The sequence below is a fragment of the Gastrolobium bilobum genome, unplaced genomic scaffold, assembly GCF_033153095.1.
Source record: "Gastrolobium bilobum isolate Gb01-03AN ecotype WA unplaced genomic scaffold, APGP_CSIRO_Gbil_v1 utg11686, whole genome shotgun sequence".
In the NCBI taxonomy this organism is placed as follows: domain Eukaryota; kingdom Viridiplantae; phylum Streptophyta; class Magnoliopsida; order Fabales; family Fabaceae; genus Gastrolobium; species Gastrolobium bilobum.
Genome location: NW_026897523.1, coordinates 128,628 through 151,774, shown reverse-complemented (window position 1 = coordinate 151,774; position 23,147 = coordinate 128,628). Strand labels below are relative to the sequence as shown.

At 36.2% G+C, this 23,147-nt stretch overlaps 1 protein-coding gene across 2 annotated transcripts; it reads left to right on the top strand.

Annotated features, from left to right (window-relative positions):
* Positions 1 to 14,716: 14,716 nt before the first annotated feature.
* LOC133307657 (protein LAZY 1-like) lies at positions 14,717 to 17,349 on the top strand. Of its 2 annotated transcripts, XM_061508209.1 has the most exons (5): positions 14,717 to 14,767; positions 14,859 to 14,925; positions 15,518 to 16,296; positions 16,721 to 16,994; positions 17,284 to 17,349. In XM_061508209.1, exons 1-5 carry the CDS (start codon positions 14,762 to 14,764, stop codon positions 17,301 to 17,303), a joined length of 1,146 nt encoding a protein of 381 aa, XP_061364193.1. In that variant the 5' UTR covers positions 14,717 to 14,761; the 3' UTR covers positions 17,304 to 17,349. The 2 variants fall into 2 exon arrangements, with proteins under 2 accessions (XP_061364193.1, XP_061364192.1); XM_061508208.1 differs by lacking the exons at positions 14,717 to 14,767; positions 14,859 to 14,925 and having other exon boundaries at positions 15,430 to 16,296.
* Positions 17,350 to 23,147: the final 5,798 nt, after the last annotated feature.

The following is a 23,147-nucleotide window of genomic DNA, read 5'->3' as shown; positions in this document are numbered from 1 at the left end:
TCATTTGACCCCTCATGATTTTAAACTTATCAAGCGGCTGGACAGAGTGGTGGCTAATGTGTCTTGGAGAATGAAGTTTGATGAAGCCAGAGTGGTTTCTCTTCCTCGTCTACTATCATACCACAACCCTTTAATGATCAAATTATTTGAGGAAGTTAATGATAAAGGCAAGAGACCGTTTCATTTCTTCGCTGCTTGGCAAGAACATCACAATTTCAGTGACTTTCTTAAATCAAAGTGGGAGCAGGATTTTTATCTTCCTTATATGCTTCAAAGGCTGGTACCCGAAATCAGAATTTGGAATAAAAGAGTATTTGGTAGTATTGAATCTAAGAAGAACAACATCATTAGGAAAATTGCTAGCATACAAAAACGACGTGAGCAATTTGACACAGATCATCTGAAACACGAGGAGAAGAAATGCCAAAAAATGCTGACTATTGTTCTAAGAGAAGAAGAGTTGTTCTGGCATCAAAAATCAAGACAAAAGTGGGTGAGTGATGGGGATAGAAATACTCATTTTTATCATATGAGCACAGTGTTGAGAAGAAATGTGGATAAAATCTCCAGACTTAAAAATGATGCTAATGTTTGGGTGTCAGATCCTAATGACCTCCAATTTTTAGCTTGTAATTTTTTTAAGAATCTTTTCACAGATGATATTGAAAAAAGAAGGTGGATTACATCTGGTAATATATGGCCAGTACTCTCCTATGAAGATCATGAGGGTCTTCGAAGATCCCCCAGTGAGCTGGAAATTAAACAAACTATATTTTAAGATGGGTGCTCTCAAAACTCCCGGCTCTAATGGTTTTCCAGCTATCTTTTACCAAAAGAATTGGCAGCTGATTAAATCTCAGATTTGTACATTGGTGAATCAGGTAGGGAAATACCCTGAGTTATTGGCATCTGTGAACTCCACTCTTCTAGTGCTGATACCGAAAGTTCAATCCCCTGTGCATATCAGCCAGTTTCGCCCTATCTCGCTCTGCCCGGTTATTTATAAAATTATTAGTAAGCTCATAGTGAATTGTCTGAAGCCTATCATGGAAAGAGTGGTCTCTCCTGTTCAAACAAGTTTTGTTCCCAATCGTCATATTCAAGATAATATAATTGTGGTACAAGAATTAGTTCACTCTATGAGAAAAATGCGGGGTAGAAAGTTCTTCATGGCTATCAAAGTGGATCTAGAAAAAGCATACAACCGGTTAAACTGGAATTTCATCCGTAATGTTAGGGAAGAAATCCAGATTCTGAATACAATTCTTGAACTGGCTATGACAGCAGTAACATCACCCAAGACTGCAGTGATTTGGAATGGGAAAGTAACTGAGGAATTCCAACCGAGTAGGGGTGCTAGGCAAGGTGATCCTTTGTAACCTTACCTTTTCGTTCTAGCCATGGAAAAGCTCTCTCATATAATCAGCACTGCTGTCAGTGGAGGATTGTGGAAGCCTATCCGGGCAGCAAAAAACGAGCCCTTAATCTCACATTTACTCTTTGCGGATGACCTGATGCTTTTCTTAGAAGCAAGTGAGGATCAGATTCATGTTCTTCTCCAATGTCTTGGTCTGTTTGGGGAAATCTCTGGTGAAAAGGTGAGTGAGCAAAAAACCACTGTGTTCTTTTCCAAGAATACTCCGAATGATATTGCTAACAAAATCATAGATATTAGTGGTTTTAAGCGAGTAACAAATGTGGAGAGATATCTTGGGGCGATGATTCAACAGGGTCGCGTGACAAAGAATCTATTCTGTGGAATTATTGATAGAGTTAAAGAGAGGTTGTCTGCATGGCATAGGCAGTCCCTGTCTCAAGCGGGTAGAGTAATTTTATCTCAATCAGTTTTATTTACGATGCCTTTCTTTCATATGCAGAGTACTATGATCCCAAAAGTTGTTTGCGAAGAGTTAGAGAAGCTTCAAAGAGGATTTATTTGGGGAGATTCAGAGGGAAAAAGAAATTTGCACCTCATTTCCTGCGATAAAGTTACTAGACAAAAGAATGTTGGAGGTTTGGGCCTGAGGAAATTATCAACAATGAATGAGGCATTCATGGGAAAGCTGATTTGGTCTTTTTTAAATAGGCCAGATGATCTTTGGGTCAAGGTTCTACAAGCAAAATACAACAGTCTTACTAATGGTCAATATGAGTTTATGTCGAAGCGTGGGATGTTGGGAATGGTTCTTCTGTTAAATTTTAGGAAGACAAGTGGTTGGAGCATGATCAAAATCTGTCCAACAAAGCTATAACTCCTATCCCACATACAAAAATCCATAAAAATGTTATGAATTATGTGAGTCTAAATGGAGAGTGAAATACGGATGCCATGCAACAATTCCTATCAGAGGAGGTTATTCAGGTTATTAGAAGTTTTCTTCCGCCTCATGAATCTAATGGGCTAGATAAAATCTGTTGGAACCTTGGGGGATCAAATGGGAGCACAGTTAAACAAATATATTTTGCCCTAAGGGAACATGATGAGATTATCTTGGAGGAACGAGAGATTTGGCACCACATTTGGAATATTAAAGGACCTAATCAGATTAGTTTGTTTCTTTGGAAAGTGGCTCATCATCGTCTACCAACTAGAAGCTGGTTAGCGAATTTGAGGTTAGCACCTGCTACGTGCCCTTTATGCAATGTGGAAGATGAAACTATCCTTCATATGGTTAGAGATTGCAGCAACATGAAGAAGGTTTGGTTGGAACTGGTGTACTTAGATCTGATTCCTGAATTTTTTAACCATGATCTTGATAGATGGTTGCTGGAAAATTTGAAAAAAGAGTCCTATATGAGATTCAATGCTCCATGGGCCTTAATTTTTGCAGTTGCGATGTGGATGGATTGGAATTTGATGAACCCTTAGTTCATCAGGTTTTTAAGCATGAATTAATATCAATTTGTGTGATTAAATGGATGGAAAAGAGGTTAATGTCCTGGAAATCTCTCAAATACAAGTTCTGAAGCTTATGTTGAAAATTTACATTATTTTTGTAGGGAAATGAAGCTCAAGAAGCAAAAGAGAGAAGGAAGAAGATTCTGAAGAATGGGAAAATTCTAAGTGTTGGGCGCTAAAACGCCCAAAACTGAGCGTTTTAGCGCCCTGTTGCACAAAAGATGCTGGTGCTGAACATTAAAATGCCCAAAAATGAGCGTTTTAGCGCCCAAGACAGTTAAAAGCAGTTGGGCATCCGTCAAGGTTGAGCGCTAAAACGTCCAGAAATGAGAGTTTTAGCGCCCATGTCAGTTTTCAGTTGTAATTTGTAAATCATAAAAGGACAAGGGGCCTTCACATTCTGACAGATTCCAGATATCAGATCCAATCCATCATATCTCATTCTGACTTTTCCCATCACACTAGGAGAAGGGAGATCAGATCAGGTCTTTCATAGATCTGATCTGACTCCTCATTTTCTCTGAATTTCCAAATTCTTTAGGATTAGTTCTTGTAATAGTTAGTATTTCCTATGTAATTGTACTTGGATATTGAAGACTCAACTATCATGACAATGGAGTTTGATCTATCTTTCTTCTCTTGTTTGTATTTCAATTATAACTGAGTAGAGTCCTTTGTAGTCTGATTCAATGGAACTCAAGTTTGAATTTATGAATGGTTAATTAGATGTTTTGTTTATCTATTATGTGATTGTATGAAGTTGTCTTGATTAATTCTTCATGTTGAGGAATAGTGTAGAACAGACATGTTTACATTATTTCTCTATTTTTGACAACTTCATCATCAGTGTTCTAGTAGTCAAGGGATTGATGCTAGGATTTTGATGTGATCTTAAGACCTTAGTAATTAATGCATGTATTAAGAAAGAAATCACCAAGGGATTGGGGTTTCTGATTAATGTGTCTATCAGGGTAGTAAGGGATTACATCTTGAGATGATAAGAAAAAGGTTGATCAACATCATATAGTAGATAATTCATAATGGAAATTGGTTCATCTATAAATTCATGTTTGAGGAAAATGACATTTGACTACTTGTTTACATTATAATTTACATTTTAATTATTTATCAAGTTTTAATTCAATTCAGTGTAGTTTATGGTGACAAGAAATCTATGCAATCTATGAACTTTTGTTTGATTCAACTCAAGTACATATGGTTAGTCAGTGCTTGACACAAATCCTCGTGGGAACAATCTTTACTCATCATTTTATTACTTGTACGACTAGTGCACTTGCTAAACGTCCAACAAGTTTTTGGCGCCGTTGCCGGGGATTTGTTCTTCAACATTGACAGACACCATTGATATTGGAGATTGAATCTTTTATTTTTCAACAATTTAAATTTATGTTTGAATTTTTGTTCTTTCTGGTCCAGAGCACTAAAACGTTCAGACGTGACCGTTTTAGCGCGTTGCGACGCACATCAATGTGCACATGTCTCTGGAGACCAGCGCTAAAACGCTTGATTTCAACGTTTTAGCGCTGGTCCACTCATATGATTTACATGTTTCTGGGTAGTTTTCTCTTAGTTTTATTTTGCTGTTAGTTTAGTTTTGTAATTCAGTTAAGTACATTGGGATATTCACTGTTTTTGCATGATGCACAATATGATAGTACTGATGCTATTGGTTTATAAATGAATGTGTTTCAGTGATCCATTGCTGTTTCAGATTTGAATTAGTTGCTGGGGACAGCAACGTTTAAATCTGGGAATTGGGTGTGAATGAATGGCATGCAAACATCATGGAGATGTCACACAAATTGATGAGCCAAAACAGGGAAATATCTCAATCTTTTTCTTTTTGTTTTTAAGTTTTCTGTGTGATTTAGATTTTAGCTGTAATATTGAATTTGGATTTCAGATGTGATATGGAATTCCATGAGGATTTGACTGATCAAAGTTTTATATGATTGATCAAATTAAAGGATACAATCTTATACCTTGCATGTTGAGCTTAAATGAAATGATTGCATGACTCATTCAATGTGTAAGAGTAGAAAGATTAGTTTTGATGCATATAGAGAAAGTCAAGCATGCACTCTGAACTGTGAGGAAATTGAGCCTATACAGAAAATTTTGTTCAGAGAGCACTTCACTGCATGAATAGCTCTAGAACTTGCCCTGTTTCTTGCTTGAAATGGTTAATGATGTGTAGGGAAGAGGCATTTCCTTCTTGAACCAGAAAGTCAAATGGCCAACCTTTAAGTTCCAATTGCATGAAACACTTGAGCCTAGCCTGTTGTCTATCAAGCCAAGAACCACATTTATTCCAATCCTTCAGATTAAAAGTTTCAGATAAGTGATAAGGGATGGAGTGTTCTGTGGGGAGGAAAGTGTTTTTGCAATAAGTGAATGCAAGGTGTTGGAAACATAAGAAAGAAAGAAGGAAAAGAAAGAAAAGGTTGTGAAACACAAAGTGTTTGGAAGAGACAGAGGGAAGTATTAAAGACACAAAGTGTCTGAAAGAAAAAAAAAAAAAAAAATTTAAAGACACAAAGTGTCAGGAAGAAAAGGAGGAAGAAAGGTTCAAAGAAAAGAACAAGGAATGAAAAGGAAGAAAGTTGAGGGACTTAGGAAGAAATTGATTAATTACTGTGAATTCCCTCTTATTTGAATCTGATTCATTTGATCTGAACTTCTCCTTTCACAGAAATCCTTACCTCTAGTCAAGCCACACACCAAGCCTCATTGCTAATCATACCAAAACCTTTTTGATCTACCTTATGGATCATTGTTACTATGAATAGTGAGAAGATGGGCAAGCCTATGGTAGTTTGAGTGCAGTGAAGAGTGAGTGATAAGTACATCCTTAAACACTAGTGTGCAAGAGTGTTAAAATTCTCATAATTTTTGAGAAGTTCCTAGTGAGGGGGTGTTGTTGTTTGGAAGTCTCTGTATATCATCTTTACTGATCTGTTGAAAAGTCACAAATGATGTTGGGCAAATCATAGGAAATAAGAGATTGCATGGTTATAATTTTGTATCATGAAATGTTGATCTTTTGTTAATTGAAGTCCATCCTCATGAATTTCATCTGTAAAGAATCTCAAGTCCTTCTCTGTTTTAATTCATTGCTGAGGACAACAATGTTCAAATCTGGGAATTGTGATGAACCCTTAGTTCATCAGGTTTTTAAGCATGAATTAATATCAATTTGTGTGATTAAATGGATGGAAAAGAGGTTAATGTCCTGGAAATCTCTCAAATACAAGTTCTGAAGCTTATGTTGAAAATTTACATTGTTTTTGTAGGGAAATGAAGCTCAAGAAGCAAAGGAGAGAAGGAAGAAGATTCTGAAGAATGGGAAAATTCTAAGTGTTGGGCGCTAAAACGCCCAAAACTGAGCGTTTTAGCGCCCTGTTGCACAAAAGATGCTGGTGCTGAACATTAAAATGCCCAAAAATGAGCGTTTTAGCGCCTGAACATTAAAACGCTCAAAACTGAGCGTTTTAGCGCCCAAGACAGTTAAAAGCAGTTGGGCATCCGTCAAGGTTGAGCGCTAAAACGTCCAGAAATGAGAGTTTTAGCGCCCATGTCAGTTTTCAGTTGTAATTTGTAAATTATAAAAGGACAAGGGGCCTTCACATTCTGACAGATTCCAGATATCAGATCCAATCCATCATATCTCATTCTGACTTTTCCCATCACACTAGGAGAAGGGAGATCAGATCAGGTCTTTCATAGATCTGATCTGACTCCTCATTTTCTCTGAATTTCCAAATTCTTTAGGATTAGTTCTTGTAATAGTTAGTATTTCCTATGTAATTGTACTTGGAGATTGAAGACTCAACTATCATGACAATGGAGTTTGATCTATCTTTCTTCTCTTGTTTGTATTTCAATTATGTCTGAGTAGAGTCCTTTGTAGTCTGATTCAATGGAACTCAAGTTTGAATTTATGAATGGTTAATTAGATGTTTTGTTTATCTATTATGTGATTGTATGAAGTTGTCTTGATTAATTCTTCATGTTGAGGAATAGTGTAGAACAGACATGTTTACATTATTTCTCTATTTTTGACAACTTCATCATCAGTGTTCTAGTAGTCAAGGGATTGATGCTAGGATTTTGATGTGATCTTAAGACCTTAGTAATTAATGCATGTATTAAGAAAGGAATCACCAAGGGATTGGGGTTTCTGATTAATGTGTCTATCAGGGTAGTAAGGGATTACATCTTGAGATGATAAGAAAAAGGTTGATCAACATCATATAGTAGATAATTCATAATGGAAATTGGTTCATCTATAAATTCATGTTTGAGGAAAATGACATTGACTACTTGTTTACATTATAATTTACATTTTAATTATTTATCAAGTTTTAATTCAATTCAGTGTAGTTTCTGGTGACAAGAAATCTATGCAATCTATGAACTTTTGTTTGATTCAACTCAAGTACATATGGTTAGTCAGTGCTTGACACAAATCCTCGTGGGAACGATCTTTACTCATCATTTTATTACTTGTACGACTAGTGCACTTGCTAAACGTCCAACAGAATTGGAGAAATTCAATTGTTCACGGTAATGAGACAGATGAGCATGCTACAAAGCCCAGACAATTAAGCTTAAGGCTTGGGAATTTTCTGAATGCTGGAAAATAAAACAAAGCTTCAAGAGTACAAGGGCTCCTACAATCATTTCGGTTGGTTAGAATCCTCCAGAAGAGGGTTGGATAAAAATCAACACGAATGGGGCATCTAGGAGACCATATGGTGGAGCTGCTTGTGGTGGAGTGCTTAGGGATGCATCAGGTAATTGGCTTCATGAATTTGCTTACCATATTGGTCAATGTTCAGCATTTACAGCTGAACTTTGGGGCGTTCTTAAAGGTTTAGAGCTGGCGTGGGAAGGAGGTTGGAGGAATATTTTTTTAGAAAGTGATTCAAAATCTGTTATCACTTTGCTCACCAAAGATGGAGGAGCAGCTCGAGAGTCGCGATTAGTGACTCACATTCGAGCATGGTTAGCAAAAGATTGGGTGGTTCATCTTACTCATACCTACAGAGAGAGCAATGACTATGCAGATTGGTTATCTAAATTTCCACTGGATCATCCAATGGAAAATAATTTATGTGTTTTCCCTTCTCTCCCGTGGTATTTGGTTGCTGTATTTAGCAGACTTATCTCATATTTGTTCTTTTCGCAAAGTTAATTTAATTTAGTTTTTGTCGGGCTGTCTTCAGCCTTTCATATTACCAAAAAAAAAAAAAGGATTTAGGACATTAATCATAGAAGGTAGTAAAATAAATGCAATTAATTAAATTATTCTTTTTCAAGTTTAATGAAAGATGCGTTGAGCATTTAGTACTACATGAGTCAATCACTGTAACAGTACAGTACAATAGATAGTGTGCTAATTAAAAATGTGAATATTTGTAAAAAATTAGTGGCAACCTACTCTCCGGCAGCTAAAGTAAATATAGCCAGACGTTTTCTTAGCCAACCGAAGAAAAACATATACAAATGTCTGGTATCAATCATCAAATGACTGGTCATTCATAGCCACAAGTAGGTTATCAATATCAAGTCAGTTAAATTTGGAGGAAAAGCATTATGTTAGAAGATGAAAGCACTCGCTTTTTTATATGAATGTTTTGGTTGTCATTATTTCTGCACATGATATATGAGTCATTCTACAGTAGATTCAGGCCCCGGGGAGTAGAGTTAAATGGCATGTAGACAACGAGGAATAGAATGTTACAACACGGCACACGCAAAAATACCACACTGGTATTTTGGCTTTTATATTAAATTCAATGATGAAAAGATCAGGTGGATATGAATATGCATCTCAGTGCTCCCCATAGAGCTAGAGGTCTCCTCATCTTGTCGGCTGAAACCTGCCTATTATTAGTTTAGGATCGGCTTCAAAAGAGATATGTACGTGGACGACAAGAATGCCTTTCATTGCAGCCCGTTTTATTTCACCCACTTCTACATTCAACGCTGAGATAGGATTGTGGCCATAGTTGATTTGCGTTGTCATGTAAAGTACCAAATACTATTATCATCTCAGGACCTAGGAGTGAGGAGAGTCATCTGATTGGGTGGAGAAACCTTGTGTAGAATTTTATGGATTATGATTTATGAATGGAAAGGATTCGGTTAAGAGAATATGAAGGGATGTAGGATAAGGAAGTCCTACATATGGTACTGTAAGTGGGGGAAGGGGTTTTATAAAGTGTAGTCTTAGTTTTCAACATTGTCACTTAGGACATCCCATTTGTGAAAGGGGGACGGACGTTGCATGTTTCTTTGAAGAGAATGAGTGATATTAAATTACTAAAAAGTTAGCAAAGGAAATTAGAACAGACTTATAGTATGTCATCTTATAGTATGGGAGATAATGAGACAGAATAATCAATGTATGCAGAATAGTATAGGAATAAATCCGAGCCCACATAATGTATCTCCTTAAGATAATTTGTCCCTTCACTGATGTCAAAAGTTGATGGACACTTATCTCCCAAGATAGAACAGATTTCGTCTGAAGAGTGATGGCACTACCAGTCAACAGCCCAAACGAACACAACAATATGCCAGAGGAAAGTACACCAAAAAACAGAAAGGAGAATGCAAATCGGATGAAGGAAAAATTCCGGCAGAATAACAGTACAAAAAATTGGATAAATTTCTGAAGGGGTCAAGATTTATTTATAGATACTGACTGATCATGATGAACCACCGTGACTGATGGCCACGACTAGTGACCGGGTACAAAAAATTATTTAATAAAAAATTATTTTTATTTCATACACACGAACCGAGCCGAGCCGCGCCGGACAGACGACGGTGGCGCGCGCGCATGGTGGACCAAAGGCCACCTAGCTACTCTCCCCTCCACAAAAATGTAGTGCCCCAAGGGGCAGTTTATGAGTGTGAGGTGTTAAAACCCACACACCCCTTCAACTTCCCTCTTTTCTTTTCTTCCTTAACCCACTTCTTATTCATAATCAATAGATTGTCTATACAAATTCCAACATCATCTCTCATACATTGTTAAGCTATAGCATGCTTTGTTATATTGTTATATTTAATTATTTTTTGATTTGTTAAATTTGTTGGATTTTGGGTCTAAATCCCATTAGATATGAATAAGAAGTTTGGTAGTAAAAATGTGTGTCTTTTCGCTGACAAATAGATGTATCTTTTCATCCTAACGGACGTGTTGTTTCATCCTTGAATATGTGTCTTTTCGTGTTGAACAAATATATCTTTTCGTGTCCAACGGATGTGTTGTTTCGTCGTCGAATATGTGTCTTTTGAAACGTGATCTTACGTTTTTTATATATAGACCCTGACCCCTTCAGAAAATATTATTTAATTTTTCTGCAATATTACTCTGCCGGATTTTTTCCTTCATCTGATTTTGCATACTTCTTTCCATTTTTCTGGTGTAATTCCTCTGGCATCTTGTTGTGTTCGTTTGAGCTGTTGACTGGTAATGTCACCACTCTTCAGACGAAATCCGTTCTATCCCGGGAGACAAATGTCCATCAACCTTTGGCATCAGTGAGGGGACAAATTGTCTTAAGGAGACACGTTCTGTAGGCTCAGATTTAATTCCTCATACTGCAGACATACATCTGTCTATTCCACTATACTGACATCAAGTAAGTCTGTTCTAATTCTTCTTAATCGCACTGTGTATGATATATCTGATCATTATCTTATTTGTTCTATACATGAATTTAAACCTCTTAGTGATTTAATATCACCCACTGTCTTCATTAACAAAAATTGATCCTAATTTTTTTTGTTAATTCCCAAATTGCCTATTAACCTTTCCTAATGGTGTGACATTTCCATTCCAATGGTCTGTAATAATGATGAAGATTTGAATTTTCGAATGCATTTTTTCGTGCGTTTCATATGCAAATATGGTGGTTTGTCAGCATTGTTTTGCCACCAAACACATGTCATTTTGTGATTTTCCTGTATATATTCTGTCATTTAGTCGATTCATTCGTGCATTCATAAATTATTTAGTGATCCTTAAAGCCACTGTTGTGAAACCCAGCCCGACCCGGCTGGGTCGACCCTGAACCCGGCGAACCGGTCATCGGACTTAATTTGGAAGTGTCATCATACTCGAGACAAGATCCGTACTATCTTGGGAGATGGTTGTCCAAGGCACCGATAGATGAGGCAAATTATCTTAAATAAATGACTTCCATTAATCACCCTGTGATTTCTATTGGATTCTTCCCATTTTTTTTTTCATTCGTGGATTTCTTTAAATCAAATAATTTAAAATCATTAACAGAAATGGCTTAGTCAATATGCACATGTCACCGTGTCGCACCTTCTACTTACTAAAAATGATAGTAATGAAACTAGCTAGCTGCATTTCTTAATAGTATTAGCAGACCTATTTTCACTTTTTATGTTTAGAAAAGTTAAGATATCCTAGTACGGTGCAAATTAACAAATTCCAACTTCACCATGAGCAAAATTCTTTTCACCTTATATGAAAAACATTGAGATGATTGGATCATGAGAAATATTTCTCTTCTGCTGTAAAAAAGAAAAATTACCTAAGATAACTATAAATTCTTTACAGCCAACAATAGATTAATAATGCCCTTGAATCATTTAGGATTCTACTAACTTAGAAAGTTTTCTTTCAAAACTTTTCATTTGATTATTCTTTAAATGCAGAAATATTGAAAAAAATACATGTGGACATCAACCTAGATCCACAACGAATATAATTCTTGAATCATACAATCTCAAATGCTTAACGTTCTTACAAGTAATAAAATTGCATGTGGGTTAAAGCGAAGTATTTCCAAATGTATTACCCTCGTACCCTGTTTCTGCTAAGAGTGAAAATGTGCTGTCATTAATTCATTATGACCATTTTGGTGGAAAGTGAAAATTAAGGGGTGCAATACAATTAACAACAACGGCGAACTTCGTCTCCTCTCCTCAATAAAACAGGAGTACCGTATCAGCGTATTGCTAGATTGCTAGCTACTCATAGCAATAATTTCATTCGTTGGGGAAAGTAGTGGCGCCGGGGGTTTGTCGACCTACCATTTGTTGAAAACTGAAAACAGTTGATGATGTCTATTCAATAATAATATTTTATAATAGGATGTTCTTGCATATATAAAAAATGGGAGCGCATCTACTCTATATGGAGGGCAGATGGTCCCTTCCAAAAATGAAAAATAAAAAAGGATAGGAGAGAAATATAAGAAAAAAGAGAGGTATAAGAGTAATTTTTTTATCCAAAAAGGTAAAGGACCACAAATTTTTTTACACTCCTGGGGTATATTAAAAAAATCCCAAAAAATGAGATCATTGAAGGAAAATTATAAATATTTAACAGAGTTTGCATTTGTCATTTCACATGACACAACAAACTTTCCTATACACACAACATTTTTGTGGGGCTCACACTTTTTGAAGAAAAAAAGAAAAAAGAAAATTACAACATGCAAAACGAATCTCTATAACATTATACAATCACTTTTTCTACACCACAACTCTTATAAAACTCATATTTAATATCTTAAATTTTTTAAAATACTTATTTTTTTAATTAAGTAATTATGACAATCAATAGATACGGCTTTTTTATTCCTTAACCTGTATTCAAAGGAAGACACACGTTTACAAAAACATATTTTAATATGTATATATGTAGTTGTTTATGTCTTTTAAACTTATCTAGTATGATAATGTATTTGTCTTCTTTAAATAAGGATATTAAGCCATTCAGTTTCAGTGCAAAGAAGAGTAGAAGACGGTTTGTGACGGCCCTTACGGGCGTTTGGTACACGGTGTTTGGCCGGATTTTCAGGAAACTAAATTTTTCTAAATTTTAAATTTCCAAATATTATGGTAAACTGAATGTAAAAATTATATTTTTGAAAATTGAGATTCCCGGACAAATAAAAATTTCTCCTGTACCAAACGCCCCCTAAAGTTATTGTCAGCTCCAAAAGGGCGTAGGAATCTTAATATTGTAATCTCAGCCAAGCAATGCGGGACCCAGAAAAAAAAGTTTATGTCTACACATTTACGGTGAGGGTTTGGAGCAGCGTTCTCGAAGATTTTTTTTTAATTTTTTTTTAAATGTATTAAAAAATATATAAACAAGAAAAGAAAAGAATTATAAGAGTTGGTTGGGTTAGGTCCATGTTAGTTAAAAAATTTATTTAAATATGTGATTTTATGATTTTACGATTTTTTTAAATCAAAACGATTTCATCAAGATTTCAAGTACTTTTACGATTTTATGATTTTTTTATGTTAGAATTTTATGTTTTATGATTTTTTTATCTTCCTTCCAATTTTAGGTAAGATCCCGATTTTAACTACTATGATTGAAATCCTATGTTTATTTTTTTCTTTTCGATCTTCCTAATTTTTTTTTATTTGACCTAAATCACCCACCCTTTAAAAAAAAAAATTTCAAACTTGTGTCTACAAGTGCAGACACAAGCAACTATGTGTGTCCGCCAGTGCAACCAAGTATGAAGAAAATTATTGAAGAACTTCCAAAATGAATTATCTATGCTTTTGGAATGAAAGTATAATTTAATTCAAAAAATTGAAGACTTAATAATTCTTTTAGGAAAAAAATTTGTCATTTTAAATGACACAAAGTTATGTCATTTTTAATGAAACTACGACGTTTTGGTGTATTTTAACATTCTCTCTCCTCCATTTTCTTTTTATTTCTTTTTTATAAATTAAATTTCATAAAGTTAAATTTTAAATCAATTAAAAAACTTTTAAATTTTGTTTTTATTGTCTCAAGATTAATTTTCACTTAATTTAATTAAAAATGTAACTTTTTCACTTAAAAGTAAACTTCAGGAGATCAAGAGATAAAAGCAGTGATATTATTATTATTATTATTTTCAAAATGATAAGTTAAGAAAGAGTAAGTTCCAACAGCACATGACAATACTCAATAACCAAAATTCAAATTTCAGCAAATAAGAAGAAATTAATTGAAATGGGAGTATAAACAATATATCATTCACAGGGGTTTAATAATAGGAAAATGCTACTTCTATACAGTGAATCAACTCTTACTAATTCATATGTATAAAAAAAAAAAAAAATCTTACTAATCCATTGTAATAACAACATCGCTGCTTAATTCTATCATATATATTAGATGTTTATAGTAGTTCCGAATTGAATCAAAGGTCCTTAACCCGACCAATTAGGCAAAGACTGTTCTAACTTGAGGTGTCGAAATGAAGAGAGATATTCGTATACGAGATAGTCAATTGCTTTTCAATGAGAAGTATTATACTTGGTCCCCACTACTAAGTTGGGGTATCCAATTTCACAAGAATCAATAGGTCATCACAGTTAAAAAGATAAAATGCATGAGGACGAACATGTTAAATTCCACCTGAGACAGGCAGGCACTTATCAAACTAGTATTATACGCATGCTGAAATACTAACCAGAAAATGGGAGGCATCTGGTGTGTGACATCTGACAACTGGTCTCGAGAATTGATAAGTGAAATTTACTTTATACCAAATCGTGATGAATATAAATTATAAGCCTCACAGTTATATCGACCTCGCACATGATCGGATTAACATAACGTAGTTTAGGACCCACTTCCCATTAGGCTAATTGAATGCTGACATAGAATAACAAACAATGTTTGTAAGTATCTCTATGTTTTTCTCGTTTTATCTCTCTAGAGACATAAGTAGCTTTGTGGAAGTTCTTATGAAATAGAGTTCCTTCTCTTGCCTTATCCTCACAAGTCAGCCAATCAAAGCTCAAGAATTTGTGGAATTCTAACAAAGGATGAAGGTAAGATCAATTGTCAAGTATGCCTTGCAGAACCAAATTCGGCTACTTATAATTACTCTTTTGAGTTGGTTTCTGCATTTCTTTACTGCAGTTACTTGGCTGGATGCATAGAAAATTTCGCCAGAATAGCACTGAACCGTTCAAAGACTTGGTCATTGGTAAGATATATATGCTGTTGGCAAGTCGCATATGTACATTTTTTGTGTTCTTCTAAAAGTACATTAACTACATGATGATCATCAAATTAGTAAACAAACTACTGAAGGATCATGAATGCAGAGTTAACTAATCATGCTGGCTAAATATTTCAACTTGATTTTTGACGTGACTACCTCGTAATTATAGCCCGTAGGTAAAGAGAACTATGAAATCATTTTCATTCACATATCACCATAAATATAGCCCATTGTAAACTACCCAAGAACAACCATTGAAAAATTATGAACTAAGTTTAAATATTGATAGAAATTAACTCATTATAGTTCTTCCATGAATTAAAAACTTTTGTTCCAAATGCAAATGCTGTTTATAAGGATAATTTGGCCCATAAAATCTCTTCCATTCTTTGCTCTACGAAAATGGAAGTTTTTATTGTCATTTTATCGAATAATAAATAGCACACGGTCTGAGCTAGACACTGAATCTTGCTGAAAGCTCTTATAGAATTCCACTTCATGGTTGGAATTACCATTCCACAAGGTCTTCCTACATTTGTTTTTGTGTCAGGGCATTCTTGTAATTGTCTTTCAGGGCAGCCAGCACTTGATGATGAACACAACTATCCCAAACCAAAATTTGGGACCAAACATGTCAAACAAATTCAGAGAGACCACAACCTAAGAAAATCTTTCGCTGGTCTGGAGACGGCAAGAATAGATGATGACTATGAGGAAGAATCGTCGGCTGCTATGTATGAGCTCTTCCATGGCTTCCTAGCAATTGGAACTCTTGGTTCGGAGCAAGTTATTACTGATCCATCAACAACACCAACATTTGGCATCTCTGTCGAGAATATAACTGAAAAAGAAGAAGATGAAGCCACTGAGAATGAATTGAAGCTCATCAATGATGAGCTAGAGAAAGTTCTAGGAGCCGAAACCAAGGATGATGGCAGCATCTATTCATCTGGAAGAAATAGTCATGTAAGCACCGGGAGAAGTAGTCATGGAAGCATAGTAACGCTCGGTGGAAAGCCACTAGAAGGTACAGAATCAAATGGGAACGGAACTGCATTTTATCCACTCCAGGGGTATCTCTTTGGATCAGCAATTGAATTAGCAGAACCAACAACAACAGTGGCAAAGAAGGAGCACAGAACATCACTTGGGGAGCTTTTTCAGAAAAGCAAATTAGCAGAGGAGAATTGTGGAGCAAAATGTGAAAAGGATGATAAAAGAACTGAGAGGGATGCAGATAACTCTGCCATGCACCTCATGATGAAAAAATTGCTGAAAAAAAGAATGCTCCATACTTCTTCCCGAAGTGGTGGACCTGTTGATTTTTCGTCAGCAGAGAGAAAACTGCATAAGGTACACTTTTACATTCCATAATTATCCAACAAGATTTTTCTACCTACTCTTGTTTATCTTTATTAGAATAAACTTATAATACCTCTTAGAATAATGTTGTATTGAACAAAAACGAATTTGTGAGTGTTGGAAGAAAGATTTTGATTTGGAGATTTCTTTCAATCTCAACCACTTCTACTTTTTTTTTTTTAACCCATGATTTCCGTCTGCCTTTTATTTCATTAATGCCAACAAGACCCATACTCAATTTGTAATAAAAGACTTTATACTAAACAGCATTACTCAACCTCTTATTACTTCAATCTTAAGGGCAGTGATTATCAATTTGTTACTCTCATTAATGTTGATGATGCTTTTGTTGTTGTTGTTGTTGTTGTTGTTGTTGTTGTGCTGTGTTCCCCCGACAATAATTCGTGCCTTGTAGATTCTCCATTTGTTCCACAGGAAAGTTCATCCCGAAAATTCAGCAGCTGTACAAAAATCTGATAAATACGAGAAGAATGACAACAGGAAGAAGACAATCGATGAGGGTAGCCACGTGGTGCATCCAGGGGAAGATATTATGACACACCCTAAAAGAGCAGTTGCAAAGGAAAACAAGCAAAAACATAAGAGCCAATCAAATCCACTCCAGTTAACACTTGGGAGCGAAGATTCATGTGAGAACAGGGAGCACTGGATCAAAACAGACGCTGATTGTAAGTTTACAATTATTATCCATTCATATATCTCATGATTAACCGCTGCACTCCAATTAGCTATTAAAGAATTTCTCAATTCAATTGGCGAAGGCAGCAAATTTTTGTGAGATATAAAATCATTTGCAACATCAATCACTACAGTGAATTGATAACCACATGACCAACTGTTGGTTTTGAGTACTAATATAGTAATATGTGACATGCATAATAGCATACTCACTTTCAGTCTTATGTCCTGTTTCTTTTGCTACCCTCACTCAGATTTTTGTTTTTTTTTTCTTTGCAGACTTAGTCTTGGAGCTCTGAAAGGCAAAGGAAGAAACCGAGCTGATTTTAAGCTATCATCGTGGATTACTTATAATAAATATCACGTTTTGTAAAATCTTATTTCTCAATGCTTGCAGCAAATATTGAACATATTATCAAATGATTTAAAAATCAGTTTGGGCGAGGAAATAAATCAGAGAGGTAATCATCTTCAATGCGTACCTCTTAGTAGTAAGTGTTAAATGTATGTTTTCGATAGTAATCATAGATAATCTTTGTAATTGACCTAAACCACGAATCATCATGGTGTGCAACAAGAGCGGTGGAAACTGAAGGTCACTTGTCAGAATTGGGTCTTTATGTGTTTCAGATTTGTAACCTTTTGTGTGTTTGGCCAACTACCACATTGCCTATTTGCCTACAATGTTAAGTATTTATAAAATTCATGCCGAACGCGATACGATCATGTCAAGATGGTAGGTTTTTTTTTTTACCCTTATAACCCTTTATTAATTATTAATCATCAAATTGACCTTCATTTAAAATTATTTTAAAAATTTAACCTCCCCAACAAACATAACATCAATCTGCCCACGAAGCCTACCCGGATACACCCCTCCCTACCTGGGTATGAATAAAAATTCAAAAAATACCCAGATAGGGAGGGTGTACCCGGGTATAGTTCTTGAGTTCTGAGAAATTGCTTGAATTATTTACCCTGGTAAGGAGGGGTGTACCCGGGTAAATCGCGACGGTAGGGTTTTTATGTAACCCAGCAGCCCCATTTCGAAACCCAACAAAGGGGTACCCGAGTAGAGCTGTTGGAGGTGTGTTGGTTGCGCGATTCTCACACCAAATCTTGCTCAAATTCTTCGTGTTTGTGATCATCAGTTCGCGCACGTGTGAATCTCTGCCTTCAACCGATTGAATCTGCAGCCAAGGTTCGTTTTTTTTTTCATGGTTATCAAATCTGTTCTGATTTTGATATGTTTGTCCCTCCTTCATATGAAATTATTGCGTTTTTGTAGTTTGCATGGTTATGTTATATGATTTTGACCGATTAATTTTTGAATTTACTAACCCTAACCTGTATGTTTCCAATTTTGGTTTTTTTTTTCTTCAGTTTAATAGTGTGACGCAATGAGTTCTAGACGCGTTTCAAAGCTGTCGGTGGGGAATACCGAGAGAAGAACCAAGAGTCGACACGATGGTCGTCGTCCTCTCAGCCCCAGGCTGCTGTGAGTCAGTCTCCGGACTTGACGTTCAGATATTTGTTTGAGGATGACATAGTTGCTCACGAGAGGTTTGTGAAGTCTTTCATGAGCCGGAGGATTTGCGAGCCGAAATCGCTGGATTCGGCCTTCTTCAACTTGGAGCGTTTCGACATTGTGCCGCTTCTTGAGGAGACACATTTACTTGTCCTTGCAGAGATGCAGTGCCCATACTCGGAGGTTATGGTAAGAGCCTTCTACCAGAACCTTGGCTATGCGCATGGCGAGCTGACTTCCCGTGTCTGCGGGATTGATATCATCATGACTGCTCCTATCTGGACAGAGCTATTGGGGTTCGATTTTGATAGTGTCACAGGAGCAGCACTATATGATGGAGACAGCCATCATATATTTGGTGATTATGACCGGGAGGCCATTGTTACAGAGACTAGGAGGGCAGACGCTGAGGCCAGACATTTTGCTCATTTTCCAGTGAGCAACTTGTCGGTGTCTGCTCGCATTCTTCATTACGTGGTGACACATATTATTTTCCAGCGCCCGCATAATCACTCGAAGGTGCTGGAAGGAGACTTTGTTATCTTGTGGGCCCTCCTTCACCGTCGGCAGGTGAACTGGAGGCATTATATATGCATACTGATGTGGAAGGCTGCCAAGTCAAAGAGGGCTGAATTACCTTTTGCATTCCTGGTGCAGAAGATTCTGCATAGATTTGGTGTGCCTATGGCAACAGAGACCTTGAAGACTGCCAGAGGCTGGAATGCTATATTTGGTGAGATGCTCCTGAAGCAGTGTGAGATCCTGCCGAACAGAGCGAGTATCTGGTACTAGAAGAAGGCACCAGAACCACCTGAGATCCCAGTCCACCACGATGCGAGATGGAGGATGCACCTGCTGGTGATGTGTTTTGGCTTTAAGGTTTATGCATTATGGTTGGTTTCTTTTTTCTGTTCTTAACTATAATATGTGTTTTTCATGACTTATGATGCAGGCCTTGATGACGATGACGATGATGATGGCGCTGCTGCTGTTGATGAGGGACGCACACATCCCACCCGCAGTCGGCGACCACCAGCTCCTCCATCTCTTGAGGGTGGATGGACAGCTCCTGAGAGTGGTTGGACACTTGATCATGTCATGGCATCCATGTATAGTCTGACATGTGGCCTTGACTCATTGACTACTGATTTTAGAGGATATAGACAGAGCTCAAGCAAGTGGCGGAATCAGATTGACACAAGGGTTACACAGATTGACACAAGGGTTACACGCTTGGAGGCTGCCTACAACAGGGGTGCCCACACTCATGAGGAGGCTGATGCTGTTGTTGCTTCCGATGATGATGTGGAGGAGGATGATGAGAATAGGGAGGACACACAATCAGATTCCACTCCATAGGATTTCACATGAGGGTTTTATTTTAGTGGATATATTTTGGGTTATTAGGGTGTATTGGGTCAAGATAGGGTTTAGGCAGCCCATTTTGGATGTTATGCATGTATTTTGGTACAATTAGGAACATTACCTACATTGCATGTTGGATGTTATCCATGTATTTTGGTACAATTAGGAACATGTTCAATGTTTGAATGTTCAATGTTTGAATGAATCTCAATTTGCCTATTTCGCACATTCAGAATTGTTGGTTCTATGCAACACAATATGTGTTTTTTAAATCGTATTTTTTGTCAAATGTAATTGGGATTAAGATTATCGCACATAATGCTTCAGGTATCCCATATCAACGAAATCAAGCCACCCCCAAATCATATTATATGTTGTCATTACATAACAATAAAAAAATACACAAAAAATGGGCGGACCAGCAGCTGTTGCTGCAAAACCAACTGGTCTACCCGGGTATATAATTACGAGTTACCCGGGTATACCAGTTGGTTCAGCAGCAACAGCAGCTGCTCCACCCACTTTTTGTGTAATTTTTTTATTGTTGTCTAATACCATAACCTTAACTGACTCGGGGAGGGGGTAAATAGGTATGGTTTACATTCGGCTTGTGTAATACGAAACGAGTTGAATGCTTAACATAACAGCCGTCAACAATGTATGTTATGCAACATAATACATAACTAATACAATATAGGGTTTAGGGTACCCTAAACAATACAAAACACAATTGATAACCGTATGTCATTACAAAACAAAGTACTACATGGAAACAATACATAATCATGCTTGTCTTAACCTCAATGGACATGTACGAATGTTATGTCCAACTTGCTTGCAATGCTTACATCTACTCTGACTGCTCGAGGGTTGAGACTCAACCTAATCCATCTCATTCTGAATCCTTGAAGACTTTGGTCTTCCTTTTGCACGTACCAACCGAGCATCCGGAATTACAATAGGCCCAACAACGGATGGAATCAACAATTCATTGCCAATAGGAAACCAGTGTGCAGCATATACTTTAGCAATGGTTGGGATTTTGAAAATATGATCCACATAATCATAATGGTTTAACTTGGCTACCTTGCAAACTGCTAATACATGACTGCAGGGATACCTCCTTGCTGTAAACCTACCACACTGACATGTACGATTGATTAAGTCCACTCTCATGGTGTCACCAACCTCGTGTGTAGATTGTTTGTAGGCATCCTCAACCTCAAACAATAACAACTCACTATCATATATCCTCACACGATAAGTGCCGGCCAATTCATCATTTTTTTGCAAAGCTGCCTCAACCTTCTTTGAAATTATCCAACCTTGAGAGATATCGTTTTCAATCCCTTCACGTCTCTTAACGAAATACTCAACGAGTCTACTGAATGTCATCTTGACCAATGCAGTTATCGGCAGATTACGTGCTCCACGAAGCACCTTATTCACACACTCAGATAGGTTGGTTGTTTTATGACCAAACCTACGTCCTGTCTCATCATACGACCTGCACCATTGCTCTTTCGGAATCGCATCCAACCATGAAGCAACTTTAGGATTGTTCTCGATAAATCCCTTGTATCTAATGTCAAAATTTATCTTTAAACATGTGTACCCTGCAAAACAACCATGACATATGCAATTGGTTAGTTACGATTAAATGGTTGAAAATGTGAGTAATTATACCGTACATTACCTAATTTCATCAACGTTTTCTTCAATTCCACATTCCTAAAGCGGGTATTGAAGTTGCTTACGATGTGACGTAGACAAAATACATGATAAGCATATGGAGGCAAAAACCCTATACCTCGCAACAATGGCCGAAACCCATTGATATTGGGGTTTCTGGACGCGATTTACCCGGGTACACCCCTCCTTACCCGGGTAAATAATTCAAACAATTTTCCAGAACTCAAGAACGATATCCGGGTATGAATAAAAATTCAAAAAATACCTAGGTAGGGAGGGGTGTACCCGGGTAAGCTTCGTGGTTAACGGTCAAACAAGGGCAGATTGATGTTATGTTTGTTGGGGCGGTTAAATTTTTGAAATAGTTTTAAATGAAGGTCAATTTGGTAATTAATAATAATAAAAGGTTATAAGGGTCAAAAAGCCCAAGATGGTAGGAGTATGACTTGACCTTTTTTTAAAAAATAAAATGCAACTATACTACGGAGAGAATATATATATATATATATATATATATATATATATAGGGTCAAGATCATTTTACTATGTTACACTCCCAGTCTTTTCCGTTGATCCCACTTATATTTAAGGGTTCCGATTTTTTAGTAATGTAAGTCATTGGATACAAGTGGATCAATGGTTAAAACTGAGTGTAAGACTTCTAACTCTTACAGCGGTGTAAGAATATCTTGTCCCATATATATATATAGGGGCAGGATCATCTTACACCGGTGTAAGAATAATAAGTCTTACACTAAATCTTAACCATTGATTTTTTGCATCTAACGGTTAAGATTTATTAGGTCTCACTCATTAATTAATTTTTAGTTCTCAATAAATCTCAACCGTTAGATGCACGAAAATCAACGGTTAAGATTTGGTGTAAGATTTATTATTCTTACACCAGTGTAAGTTGATCATATCCCATATATATATACATATATATATATGAGGAAGGTTATACTTACAACCATATCTTAACACCGTTGATTTTCGCCAATCAACGGTTATCATTTATTTTGAATTAATAATTAATTAATGAGTTTAATTTCCAAAAATCATAACCGTTGATTGGCGGAAATCAACGGTGTTAAGATATGGTTGTAAGAGGCTGTAAAGAAAAAGGTTGTAAGTATAACCTTCCTCTATATATATATATAGAGAGAGAGAGAGAGTAAGGTTATACTTACAACCTATTTTCGTTTACAACCATGTCTTTAACCATTGACTTCCGGCAATCAAGGATTATTATTTTTGCAAATTAAATTCATTAATTAATTATATATACATATATATATATAGTAAGGTTATACTTACAATCTATTTTCGTTTACAACCTCTTAGAACCATATCTTTAACCATTGATTTCCGACAATCAACGATTATTAATTTTTTTTGCTTAACATGACAATTGAATGGAAAGTATACAATTATGTCAAACAATAATATTTTCTGTAATAATAAATCATGTTTTTCAACATTATCTTTACACAAGTTTGAAAATATGAAAATTTCAAAACTTACGAATTAATGAATATAGAGTGTTGATAATTAATAA